The sequence below is a fragment of the Channa argus genome, chromosome 24 (genome assembly GCF_033026475.1).
Source record: "Channa argus isolate prfri chromosome 24, Channa argus male v1.0, whole genome shotgun sequence".
Taxonomy (NCBI): Eukaryota; Metazoa; Chordata; class Actinopteri; order Anabantiformes; family Channidae; genus Channa; species Channa argus.
Genome location: NC_090220.1, coordinates 9589560 through 9603548, shown reverse-complemented (window position 1 = coordinate 9603548; position 13989 = coordinate 9589560). Strand labels below are relative to the sequence as shown.

General features: G+C 38.2%; 1 protein-coding gene across 30 annotated transcripts in view; it reads left to right on the top strand.

The window, feature by feature from the left end:
• The window catches only part of dlg2 (discs, large homolog 2 (Drosophila)), a 232740-nt gene that overhangs the window by 208399 nt on the left and 10352 nt on the right, over positions 1-13989 (top strand). For 26 of the 30 annotated variants that reach the window (XM_067494167.1, XM_067494164.1, XM_067494163.1 and 23 more), the window contains 5 exons: positions 530-632; positions 7787-7901; positions 8314-8490; positions 9557-9632; positions 13805-13901. In XM_067494167.1, the coding sequence (XP_067350268.1) occupies positions 530-632; positions 7787-7901; positions 8314-8490; positions 9557-9632; positions 13805-13901 (568 nt within the window). The remainder of the gene's footprint in view (positions 1-529; positions 633-7786; positions 7902-8313; positions 8491-9556; positions 9633-13804; positions 13902-13989) is intronic. The other 4 variants (XR_010912255.1, XM_067494182.1, XM_067494157.1 and 1 more) reach the window with 1 other exon arrangement.

Sequence of the window (13989 nt, the reverse complement as noted above, 5' to 3'; positions counted from 1 at the left end):
GGCAGTTAACATTCTAACTGTACTACTGTTACATTTGTCATTTAAAAGAGGAATGTGTGTGGAGACTGATTTTTGTTTAGCAGCAGCTATTGTGAGGAAAGTGAAATGCTTGCTAGCCTATGCTAAATAAAGGATGCAGTGAATAGTACATTATATTTAGCCAGTGTTCTTAAACATGAGAATTAATAAATTCATGAGTTAATATGTCAAAGTAGTAATTGTGTATGGATTCACTCATTATGATTGAATCCATAACACTGCACTGAAAACTGCTACATTTAAATCCCCTCCACTACAGACATTTGACATTTAGTCTGAACACAGTAGAACACACACACTGATTAATCTTAACATTAAGACCACCTGTGCAATTTTGGCCACCTCTTTCCTTTGAATTAGGGTGTCCAATCCTCCTCCTCTTATAATACAGTCCATTATGACTCCACTACCCACTCTGACCTCAACAAAAAACTCATTATCGCCTTTCTGACCTGAACCTGAAAAATGATTTTCATTTGTGTTAAAACAGGTAAATGGCATTGACCTACGAGGAGCCACACATGAACAAGCAGCAGCGGCACTGAAAGGAGCAGGACAGGTGGTCACCATCATTGCCCAATACAGACCAGAAGGTGAGTTTGCACAGTTACTATACAAGTTCGTACGAAATACTAGTTACATAATATACCATACTAGTTAAGTTATACAAGTTACTATCAAGTCATAGTGACATAGGTCAGAACCCACTGAGTGATTTCATGCTTATAATGGTTTATCGCATATGTCATTGAAAACTTTATTCAGACATAACTATCAGACTTAAAGTTTTAGTTGACCACGCTAGCAGTTTACTACAGCATCCCACAAAATGTATTTTCACACATGGTGAAGACCGAGTAGAGGAATAGCTACAAATTTAAATTAAAAATGGTTTTTGTAGAAAATGGCACTGAATTTTCATTGAAAATGGTCCATATACATATTGGAAACTTGGCCTAGAAAAAAAGAGCCTTTAAGATAATGTGATGCCTACATATACTTATGATGTGCTGACGACTGATTGTTTATGATTTGTCAATGAACTCTCAGGAAACACTGGGAAAATATTGATTTTATGTTAAATATCATTCCACGTGTCGTAAACACGCAAATGACAGTTATGAGGGACTTCACTGGTCATCAAAATGTTACCTGGACAACTACATCTGAAACTGGGAAATGATCACTTCTAATTTCATGTTTGCTCCATTCACTTCACAAAGATGCTAGCATGGGCTAGGAATGGACTCTATACAAATCTAATGGGTAAGATTTTGTGTCAAGGTAATGCGTTTATTTCTGTCAGTTTACCTGGAGAGTAAGAGCTTTCTGGTCCTCAATGAAAGTCCATCAGCTGCAATGAGTTCAGCTCAGGCTCATATTTAAAACCCAAGTCAGCTGGTGTGTATTTTCCCAGTTTTTAGAGTGGATGCTAATAGGGGGCTGTTCTACAGAGACATTAGTCAAGCTGATTAATATTAAGAAGTTGTAAAGTATAACACTTGTTAACTTTTTGTCAGGGTTTAGTTTTAACGTGGACCCAAGGGCAACAAGGGGAGAGCGGTTCAGTGAAAAGATCAGGCTTTATTAAAGATTTTAACACAGGACAGGGAAAAGCAACCAACATTAACTAACTCCTATGAAGGAGACTAGGTAAAAACTAGCAAATCCCAGAGAGATGACTACAAAACTAAAAACAAGGAATTAACTGAGACGTAAACTCAAAAGGAATTTAATGAGGGAAGGAGAAAAAGACAAACTAGGAGGCTTAAACCAAAGATACCAGGTAACAGAGTCTATGCGAGCAGGGTCAGGAGTCCAAGCATCATAAGACAGATAACTCAGAAAACAAAGTGTTGCACAAACAAAGACAATGATCCAACAGAGAACCAAGGGGAGAGCTGGGTTTAAAAAGGCAGGGGAACAGCTGAAAGCAATTGTGAGCGGTGATGACTGGTGAAGCTGGAGATAAAATGAGACAGGAAGTGGAGAAAAGAAGGAACAAAATAAAAGTCTGCGGCAGGAAGTGAACAAGAGTGTTGGATCATGACACTTTTTTCTTACTTTACTGTGCAGTTGCCATCATTAAAATTTAGTGTTTTCTTGAGCTTTTTTACTCCTTCTTGTTTTTTTTAGAGCCAAGTTCTTTTCTTCCTTAGTGGCTTACAAACAATTGACTGATTCAGCAAACAACATTATTTTTGTCTGTGGTTTCTCTGCAGCATCAGAATGTAAATTGTAATAACCCATGCAAGACATGGTCATGTTTTTTCCCAACAAGCAGAGACTTCCTGCCAACCTTCTGTAGGTTAACATGTAGTGGATCAGATAGCTTTGAATGGAGATATGCATCTTCTAAATAAGGTCAACAGCAGCAGTCAAGGGCTGTAGAGGCAGTGACTCACAGAAAGGTCTCAATGTCTCAGAGTTGCCAAACCCACAAACAATTTTTATACTGAGAGTAGAAGAGCAGAAATGATTGTATCTACATCAAGATTACTTGATCTGTTTGATTTGAGCTTCATCAGATGACCAAAGGTTTCTTGGTTCATGTGTAGAACCTTTTCTCACGGGAGATTCTTCAGCAGCTTGTCAAAAGTCAGAAAAGAAACTATTTGCACTTGGCATCTTTTAATTTAGGCATTACCCAAAAATCTGTTTGCTCAAATGCTCTGTCTGAGATGAACAACTGAGGTGACATCTTACAGCTAGCTGGGCTCTTAAATGCTCCGAAACTAACAGCCACTTTCTCTTCTTACCCATCAGAACTTGCTCTATGCTCACCGCAACGGGCCCACTCTCCTGCACCAGGTTTGTGCCATTGGCACCTCTGGCTCCTCTGAGCTAAAGTAATATTTACCAAGACTCATCTAAGTCGGAGTCACTGAGTGAATGTGATTACAGATTACACTGAAGCACGCCTGATCCTTAACTCCCCCAGCCTGTTCTTCAGCCCTTTACCTTTTGTTCCTTTGCTCCTGGGTTGTGACGTGCACACTGTCCTTATTTCTTCCCGTTTGAAAAGCTAATGAAAATGATGTAATTGTTTTATGTATACTGTCATTTGTATGCAGGTTATACCTTTAGTCTAATTGTCAACAGGGATCAGATGTAACTCACCACTGCTGAGAATCCAAATCATGAAAGCCCATTCACCTTGGTTATATTGCAGTAATGGCAGAGGATATCACTGAAACCTCATAACCTCAATAACATAAACCAAACTACTGCAGTGAATTAATACAAATATATAATTCAGGGGAATCTTCAAAATCAGAATTCTACGTTTATGATGAATGGTCAACATATGTGTCTTTATGAAGCTAGTTTAACACTCGCTGAAAACGCCACTTAGTGGTCTGCCACGAACACAAGAAATTATTTTAATGATTTCTTGTTAAGAATAATTTGTTACGGTGAAATAACTTAAAGTAAGTCTGCAAAGTCTTTCTGAAGTTAGGAAGTGAAAAGTGAGAAAACACAGAATATTTTAAGAATATAGAAAACTGTACTGTATATGTTGTAACACCTTCCAATACACTATAAGATGTAGCAGACATATTATATAAAAAGGTAACATGCAACATAAAGACTAAATTGTGCATTATTAGATAAATATTAAGATAACATTTTAAGATTACATGTGAAAGAAAAACATTCAAAGCAGAAAACATGTTTTTTACTTGATATTAACCATATTAAGTAAAGTGTTTTAGTCTAATGGTGAAAGGCTCAGTACATTTGTGAAGTAATGCGGTTTGGCTGTGAGTACAGACACTGGTCCTTTACAGAGTTTAAAAAAAGCTATAAAGAGTTTTAATCTCAGCCTGTTATCCCAGGACTCTTATGGGCATCTCCTCCTTCACACTGTGGGATTTAGGATCACATGTTGCAAAACACAGGCCTGATGAAAGTGTGGAGTGTGAGATTTGGACTAGGGTCTTGCTTGATCAAAGGTCCTGAGTAATCTGCATTTTTAGAAGGAACCAAGATCCTAGGCTTTATCCTGATAGTGAGAGTGTGATGAACTACACTTGGCCTTTCTGTCCTTCTGGTCCAATTCTACCCTCGCTGTTTAAAATGTAGACAATATTGCCTTCTAATTTCAATAGATGGTTTGAGATGGGAATGAAAGACCCGGTCAGGTCAGACCAGGTCAGAAACAGGTGCTAGGGGATATATTATGAGTTCCCTAACCAATTTCTCCCAGAATGAAGAAGATGAGCTGGGAAATGTTTTAGAACAACAAGAAAGAATTTCAGTTGACGTGCCTCATCTGTATTAGTAACAATTTGTATCAACTTAAGTGCAATGGCTTTGAGAGACAATTGTGCAACATCAGACTCATATTCTTCCAGAAAGTTTATAAAGTTATAGATGCTTGAGAGTGATGAACATGTGCTTCCTTTTTAGATTTGTTACACTGACCAGTTACGCAATAACAATAAATACCAACTCTAAATGACAAATAATTACATATAGAACTATGTACAGTATGTATGTAGCTGCAAGCATACAGCGGGTAAAATAAGTATTGAACCCGTCACCATTTTTCTCTGTAAATATATTTCTAAAGGTGCTAATGACATGAAATGTTCACCAGATGTTGGTAACAACCCATGCAATCAAACTATAGATGTACATAAATTAAATTATGTGTAATAACGTGAAATCACACAGGGAAAAAGTATTGAACTTTACTAATTTTTATTTAATACTTTGTACAAAAGTCTTTTTCTTAACAACATGATGTTCCTACCTCCAAACTTCAATATTGGTATGGTGTTATGGGGTGATGTGCAGTGCCATTTCTCCTTCATACATGGTGTGTATCATGGCATCCAAAGAGTTCAATTTTGGGCTCATCTGAGCAGACTCTATTCTTCCAGTATTTCTCAGGCTTGTCTAAACTTTTAATGAGCTTCAACATGCTTTTTCTTCCCCAATACAGGCCTTGAATACAGGCCATGACAATTTAGTGCACTGCTTATTGTTTTCTTTGAAACAATTGTACGTGCTAATTCCAGTTCTTTCTGAAACTCTCCACAAGTGGTCCTTAGCTCTTGGACAACTCATCTGATAATTATTTTCACTCTGTCAGAAATCTTGCGAGGAGCACCTGGTTTTGGCCAGTTTATTGTGAAATTATGTTTTTTACACTTCCAGATTTTGGCCCCAATGGTGCTTACTGGAACATTCAGAGGTTTAAAATCCTTCTGTAACTAATGCCATTGGTATGTTTTGCAACAAAAAAGTTGAAAAGGTTTCAGAGAGCTCATTGCTCTCACCCATCATGAGATGTTTTTTGGCCATCAGTTGGGACTGAACCAGCTGATATTAATTTCCACTGAAAAGGGGCAGGATTACTTTCTAATTACTGATTGATTTCAGCTGGTGTCTTGGTGTTCTATGCCTTTTTGCACCTCCCTTCATGGGTTCAATACTTTTCCCTATGTCATTTCACATTGTTACACTTAACTTAAATTATGGACATCTATGGTTTGATTTCTTTGCATGTGTGGATTGCATGGATTGTTACCAACACCTGCTGTCAATAGCACACTTTGAAATATATTTACTGATAAAAAATAGTGACGTGTTCAATACTTATTTTACCCACTATATATGTGCATGATGTCAAGTACATCCATCATGTTTTACACTAGTTCTACCTTTCTTATATGTAAAAGATCTGTAAACCTAAAAATAATTAAAAATAGTCACAGCAGATGTCATACAGTAAATCTCATTAAGTTGAGTCTTTGTGACCAGATGACTTCTTGCTACATGTTTATGACCAATTAAAAACATAATGTTTTTTTACTTGAATTATAGAAGCATGTATACATAGTGCATTCCCTAGTCACTAACGCGATCCTTAACCATCAAAATCACAGTAATCAGTCCTCTGTGTCAAAACTGATTTAGATGTCTTCACCATAATGGTACTGTGATAGAATGTATATACAGTGAAGTCTGGCTTCACACCAGTACAATCAAACGATAACTGCAAATGTAAATTTGTCTGTTACCTCCAGAGTTCTCATCATGGCTTTTGTATAATTATGTGTATGTAAAAAGAAAAGAAACGGTCTAGTAAATCTAGACTGATGACGATTGAATACACAAGCAGACTGTTTTAGACTGCCTTTGTACCCGCCCCTGAGCTGCTTATGAGCAGCCACAGGAGAGAGGTATTTCCCTATCTCCACTTAGTCTTGCACTTGGCGGAGAATTGGGATGTATGGATAACTGAGACAAAGAATTCAGTGGGACACAATATCAGGAAGAAACGACAGCATTAGAAGATTTAAAATCAGAGTAACTATGCAGACAGGTATGTAAAACCTAATTAGAGTAATAAAGGGGGGGAAATGAGGAGGAAAAGACTGTAATTGCTTATTAAATATTTAGAGATTTTAAATTATATGAAACCTCTTGGATGTGTTGATGTTCGACATGTGGATGTTTGTTGTTTCCTTAGTCAATGGACTGAGAGGATAGTGAAGAATCATCTCTGTGTTAGGAAAAGCATGCACAACTTTCATGTGTGGCAACTTTTGGACTGTTCCAGCAGTAGTTAAGCTAAAATAAAACACATTTGGTATTTATAGCTAGATTTACGGTATGTCTTCTCATATTTCCTTTATTTCTAAAATGGTTTGTGTGATCAGTTATCAGTTATGTCAGGACAGAATATTTATCTTTGCTGGCTGATCGTTAAGTGACAGATTAGCCATTCATGACTTTGTTTTTCACAGGCATGACTTGCTCTTCACATCCTGACTTGCTCTTTTACTTTGCCAAGAACAGTTTAATTCATGGCTTTAGAGTCATGGTGGGTCATACTAAGTGCATGTCAACAAAAGATACAAATAATTTGTAGATAGGTGTATTCTCACTGCTGTAGAGGACGTCTGTGACTACAGCAACACAGAGACTTGCCCCACTTTAATGTCCAGATGTGTGAATAATTTGGCTGTATAAATATAATTTTATGTCACAATATATTTTGCAGTTAGAGGGTTGCTTAAAATAATAGCAGTACAATGTGACTAACCAGAATAATCCAGGTTTTTAGTATATTTTTTTTCGCTACGTGGCAAACAAGTTACCAGTAGGTGCAGTAGATTCTCAGGAAACAAACAAGACCCAGCATTCATGATATTTGGCTCTTAAGACTGTGCAATTGGGCAATTAGTTGAAAGGGGTGTGTTCAAAAAAATAGCAGTGTCATCAAATGTGGCTTTATTGCATTATTAAAAATATAAGTATTATATTATATTGCCAACCCCCCCCCAAAAAACCAAATATATATATATATATATATATGTCCTTTCTGACTCTCCTATGAGTTCAGGAGAGTCAGCATTAGTTGTATTTGCATTAGTTGTATTTAAAATATTCAATAAAGTTAGATTAATTTGTTTTTTTTTACTTCCTAAATTTTCTTTCTTCAGTATATCACTTCAAGTTATTTCAAAGAAAAATTCTTGTTTCTTATTCTTTTCATTGAAGGGTTCAACCAAGTGCACTGGAATTTATATAGTATAGTATTTTGATTAAATAGTGAAAAGAAACAGTTAAAACATTCCACACTTTCTTCATTATCCCTCACTTTAAGCACAGTCATCAAGAATTTAAATTCTTTTTTTCACCTGACAGGGAAAACTTTCAGTTTTAGGAGCATCAGGTTGACCTCTGGGCCAGACTGTTCGTCTTGATCCAGTCTAAACTTGTCTTGCAGAATATGGGCGATTTGAGGCCAAAATCCATGACCTTCGAGAACAGATGATGAACCACAGCATGAGCTCTGGATCAGGATCCCTCCGGACCAATCAAAAGAGATCACTCTATGTGAGGTCAGTCTGTTTTGGATTTAACTCCAATGTTTGCTGTATTAAAGTAAATTCAGAGAACTGTGAAAATTTAACAGTCAATTTCTCCAAGCACCAGGGAAAATTAAAAGGAAAAACCTATTTTAATATTCATACTGACCCGTGAGAAGTCTAATATTGCCTATTACATTAGATTTGCAGAATTGAATAAATTAAGGTAAAGACTTAATAGACACATTCAAACCAGGCTTACGATGTATTTCTCAAACAGAAGAGCCAACCTCCATGGACCTGCAGTAACTGTTTTCTCTGACCTGGTAAAACTCTGGTTCTGGTTTGATTCTGCTACATTAAACCAAAGCTCACGTGGAGCACTGACAGGAACAGCAGTAATCCACTGCTTTTTTAGCAGTAACCTTGACCATTTTTTTTCTAGGGCACTGTTTGACTATGAGAAATCAAAGGACAGTGGCCTCCCCAGCCAGGGGCTCAGCTTCAGGTATGGGGACATCCTCCACGTCATCAATGCCTCAGACGATGAGTGGTGGCAGGCTCGCCGTGTCACCCCGCATGGGGACAGCGAGGAAATGGGTGTCATCCCCAGCAAGAGACGGTGAGCAGTGAATACAACAGTGTTTCTGAAGAAAGAGTATACCACTATCTAGTCGTAAACGAGGAGTACAAGAGTACAATAGCAGGCAGTGAAGTAAAAGTGTCTTAAAACACAAAAAAGAAGCACAGGCAACAAATTATTGAAATTAGTTTATGACGAGATCTGGCTTAAAAAAATAAAATTCCAGAAAGTCAAATGGAAAAATAAAATGAATAAATAAAAAAAATACGAACAATGCTTGTTCGATCCCTGGCTCTTTTGGTCACATGTCAAAATGTCCTTGAGCAAGACACTGAACCCAAACTTAGTCGCTCCTGTTGAGTGTTGGCCAGCTGCATAGCAGCTCCCCCATCGGTGTGTGATTGTGAGCGCTGGTGGGTGAATGAGAAGCAGTGTAAAAGCACTGGATAAGTCCAGACCATTTACCATGTCACTATTAGGACTGTTACGTAGTAAGGCATTCAAGCACATTCAACACACAGGAGCCCCTCCTACGATTGACCAGTTTGACCAGGCATTATGGAAAAAGAACTCCACAGAGATCTGGAACAAACAGAAATGTGACAGAGATGACAATAGGAAATGTTCTCTATTCCCACTGTCTTCGTGTATCACCCTGTTCAATTGGACATGAAGCTTGTTTGAAATTTAATCTACAACATTTGGAAAAGTCTTTAGATTACTTAGAGATGCTGTATGGTCAGACGAGACAAACATTTATTTTGGCAATAACATGACTCTGCATCGAAAATGGCTGGAACTTATCCCAGCTATCATAGGGTGAGATGCGGGGTACACCCTGGACAGGTCTCCAGATTGTCTCAGGGCCAGACATAAATAGACAGACATCCATTCATTCAGAATGTTTTTTTACTCGAAAAACCTCCTGTGATGTTGAATACTTCTGTATTTGTCTAGATAGCTATGACTGATCACTAAATAGACAATTTAAGAAGAGTACAAGTGTTTGAGACATGTTCTGACTCTTTGTTGAAGCATAGTGTTAGTGTGAATGATTGCATTTCATCCTTTTGGTCAATGACTGACATAGCATCTTGCTTGGCAGGGTGGAAAGGAAAGAGCGGGCACGTCTAAAGACCGTGAAGTTCAATGCCAAGCCAGGGTCATTCGATTCAAAAGGGGTAAGTGTCTTTATGAGAGCCGTAAAGAGGCCATTTATGTTACCACATTCGTTTGATGATTCATAGGTTAGGTCAAGTAAAAGTGAACTTCCTGTTTGTAAGAAAAACTTACAGTGACTGTCTGGTTTCCTGTGTAACCGCATTCAACTGCATTCCCAGTTACACTGTCACATGCTGGTTCTTTAGCTCTGATGTTCACAACTTAGTCCAAAGAGTTAGAATTCCTCATTCAGTAGAAGACATCAGTTTTATCAGAAGTGTGTTTTTCTACATTTCCATTGAAGACATCTATGCCACAGTCTTAAATTTCTAAGAGCCATGTAATGAAAACATTCCCCATTTTTCCTGTCTAGTGTTAATTTATGATGATTATAAACTGTTTTGTATATGCTACTGTAAAAAAAATCCTTGCATTTTCTGCGCCAGTAAATGTTTGTCCACAGTTTTCCTTTTGTATAGTTGTATTAAAAATGCAAGTGTCTTTGCCCAATGGTTCAGCTAAAACCACAATACAAAGTAGGTTTAAAATGTATGACTTCCTGCACAACGGCTGTTTAAAAGTAATTTTTGTTGTGTCTGGTATCTGGGCTGTTTATAATCTCAGCATGACTCTGCACACAAAGCTGTAGGACAAGAAAAACCTACCGCAGCAGCACATGACAGCATATTATTATTTGAAGCCTCATCCTTTCTTTCAGTTTACTGCATGTGTATTTATTGTGCTTATTACTTTTCTTTATTCTTCCTACTCCTTAGTTATGTCTCTCAGTGCATGATCTCAGTATCTCTTCTCTCACTTTGCATTTTCTTTAAATCCCTCTGATGCAGCTGTGGTACATCAAGAAGTTATGGGATCTGCAGTATTTTGTCTAAAATGACTAGATCAATTGTTTTTTGTGGCCAGCTGTGTCATGAGTAATCACATTGACACTTGCTTTCCTCAGACCTTGCTTATAATAGAGTTTCACAACATAAATACAGTGGACCACCAATAATTAACATGTTACTGTATGACTGTGGCTCAGACTATGGCTCAGGAGGTAGAAGTTCCCCATGTCACATGTTGTCTTTCAGCAAGACACTGAACTGTAAATGGGTCCCTCCCAGTGAGTGTTGGCCAGCTTTGTGTGATTGTGAGTGAATGGGTGAATGAGAAGGAGAGTAAAGCTCTTTGGATACCAAAACATAGGAAAGTGCTATATAAATAGACCATTTATCATTTTTTCATCTATAAATGAAACATAATTTGGCTTATTGTAAACCATAACCTTTAAGATTCTCATGTAACGGTAAGTCTTTATATTTTAATGATCAAATGATATTCACAAAGGAAATTTTTTAGCAATGTTAGGTTACCCATTTTTGAAATCATACAGACAAATTCTTTAGTCCTACATGTGGTTATGTTTACTAAAATAGTAATTTATTTGCCTCATCATTATACCAGTCTTATTTTTGTATTTTTTTTTAATAATTATCTTCATTTGGTCATTAAAATATTCTGTATAAAGAAATATATTTTCAGTCTGGAGTTGCACTGGTGTAGTTCTTGCACGCGTTACAGTTTTTTTTTTTTTTAATAACTCAAAATCAGGCATTTCGGGCTGCAACAATCACAAAAACATCTGAGAAATCCTGGAAGGGACTGTACAGATTTATAAGACAGTGCCATATATGCAACTGTGGCACAGGAGGTAGCGTGGTTGTCCACCAATCCCCCAGTTGCTGGTTCAATCCCCAGCTCCTCTGGTCACATCTCAAAGTGTCCTTGAGCAAGACACTTAACCCCAATTTAGTTGCTCCTGGTGAGTGTTGGCCAGCTGCACAGCAGCTTCCCCATTGATGTGCAATTGTGAGTTCCTGAGTTCCTGCCCCTGGTTTTTATTTTATAGTCCCTCAGCCCCCCTTCCTCGGTAGTTTCTTTAGTTAATCTGAATCAACTTGTTAACCCTGATTGTTTTCACCTGTGCCCCCATGTACTTATACCCAGCTCTACTCACTGTTGCCCGCCAGATTGTCTCCACTTTCCTTATCCCTAAACATTTCCATGGACATTCAATAAGTTTGGACATTGCTCTCCCCATTGTGTAAGGGGCTAGTTTTTGTGTTGGACCCAATAAAAAGGTGCTTGAGACAATTCCTCAGTGTAAATTAATTTTATTAAGAAGGTTTATTGTTGGCGAGGCAGGACGTAGAAGTGGTCCACCCCCCGACTCGCTAGGTGGTACTGATCTCCAGTCTATGGGGAGGACAAACAGATGATTTACACTGACAAGTGGGAAATGGCGTTTAAAACCAAGGGAAGAGTTACTACAGTGCGTGGGGAGGAGATCTGAGTCTGGAGGGGAGGTTAGGGTCCTATGGGGAAGAGTGAAGTGGTGGTCCTGGCGGAGGGTGCGTGGGGCGTAGCAGTGGTGAGTCTCCAATCCATGGTGAGAAGCAGAACTCCGAAACCCCTTGTTCAGAATAGTTCCTTAATAGTAACCTCAGTCTCATAGACACCTAAGCCTGGCACGACACCAAGCATGAGCATGGCACGGGATTAAACATGAGCACTGCAAGGAAAATGTTCTCTTTCCTGACGGCGTGGTAACAGAAGTCCGTGGTGATCGCTTGGTTCCCTATGGCAATGTAGCCACATACAGCGTCCGTGTCGTAAAGTTTCCAAGCCGATAACCGAGAGAGCCAATAGGAGGTTGTACTCACTAATACAGAGCTGCAGGCGGGTGGAAAGCAATGAAGCGTTTTCATGAAGGCTGGAAAGTTGCGGTGAACAAGAGCAGACAATCTGGCAGCTTGGTGAAGAAACTGAAGAGGAATATAAGCAACGTGGTGAAACTGATTAACGGTGATTAGTAAAGTTAGAACAACGATACGGGACCAGGAAACAGGAAGTGACTGCAAAATAAAAGTCCCGAGGGCGGAAGTGAATTCGGGGATTCAGACACATTGTGTGTTCCCTCAGTGCTCAGGTTGGACTATCTCCCCTCATTTCTCATTTGTTTTTCCCTGTTTGCTCCCCCTCAGTTACTTAGTTAGTTCTCTAGCACTGTTATAATTTAGTTTATCTCCTCCCACCAGAGTGTTTAAGTTCATGTTTTGTTTTTTTGTTTAGTTGTAACCACATGTATTTTCCTGCCTCCTCATGAAGTGATTTTCAGTTGTTTGCCTTTCTTTTTCGTTTTTTTAAAATAACCCCTCATTTACCTTTAAACCTCCCCTCAACGTCTCCTCTTTTGTGTCCTACTAAAATTAAATATACACAGAAGTGTGACAGCGAATATGTGAATGAAAAGCAGTGTAAAGCTCTTTGAGTACCAATTTATTTTTAGGTAGAACAGTGCTATATTAGTGCAGACCATTTACTACAAAAGTAGGTTTTAGCAATTTTCTCACTTTGTAATTCTTAATCTCTGAAATTATTTTACTGTTTGATTCATTTGATGAGATGGGACTATTTCTCAGGTTTGGGTGTTGGAACAGGACTTTAGGCATCCACTGTTTACCTGACTTCTCACGGTCAGCTTATGTTAAAAATTCCCTTTTTGGTAGTTGGTGTAATAGAATGATTTCCCTTCTCAGCTAAATGAACATTCAAAGAGCAAGTAAATGTGTCTGGTATTAATATGTAATAATGAGTGTCAATGGAAATACATACACATATTTTTATTAGTTAACTTACAACAGCTAACAACAATAATTCTTCACATTTAAGTATCTAGAACCAGCAGTGATAGCAAACTTGATCGTGATTATTTCTTTCACACCGTTACACTTCTAATTACAATTAGTAATTTAGAATATGCTTTTATCCAAACCAACTTTCAACTAAACAGCAAACACTAGTGTTCTGTATTCAGGGTTTTGCTCAGGGACACTTTTTGCCAGGTGGACTGGGAGTCAAACCACTGGCCCTGTGGTTTGTGGATGACTGCTCTAACAACTGATAGACAGCCACCCAACGTGTTCAATTAAATATCATACTGATACATTTATTAACTTTTGTAATTGAGTGAAACCAAATTAAAAGAACCTGGAAATGTGTGAGAACAGATTCTTCTTGTCCTTACTTCTTGATGTCCCATTTTCTGCAAGCGGTTTTCATTTTTTTTTTTACCTGCATGAACGTGAGAGATATACCTGTTTGCCCCATGCTTTCTCTCCCTTCACAGTCATGCAATGACAAACGTAAAAAGAATTTCATCTTTACACGAAAGTTCCCATTCTACAAGAACAAAGAGGGTGAGCAGGATGGCAGTGATTCAGACCGTAAGTAAGCTCACAGACACACATGTATGTACATGCAGAGAGCCAGTGTAGGTCACAAGTCAGGTTAGGACACCCTAAAAGGAGATTC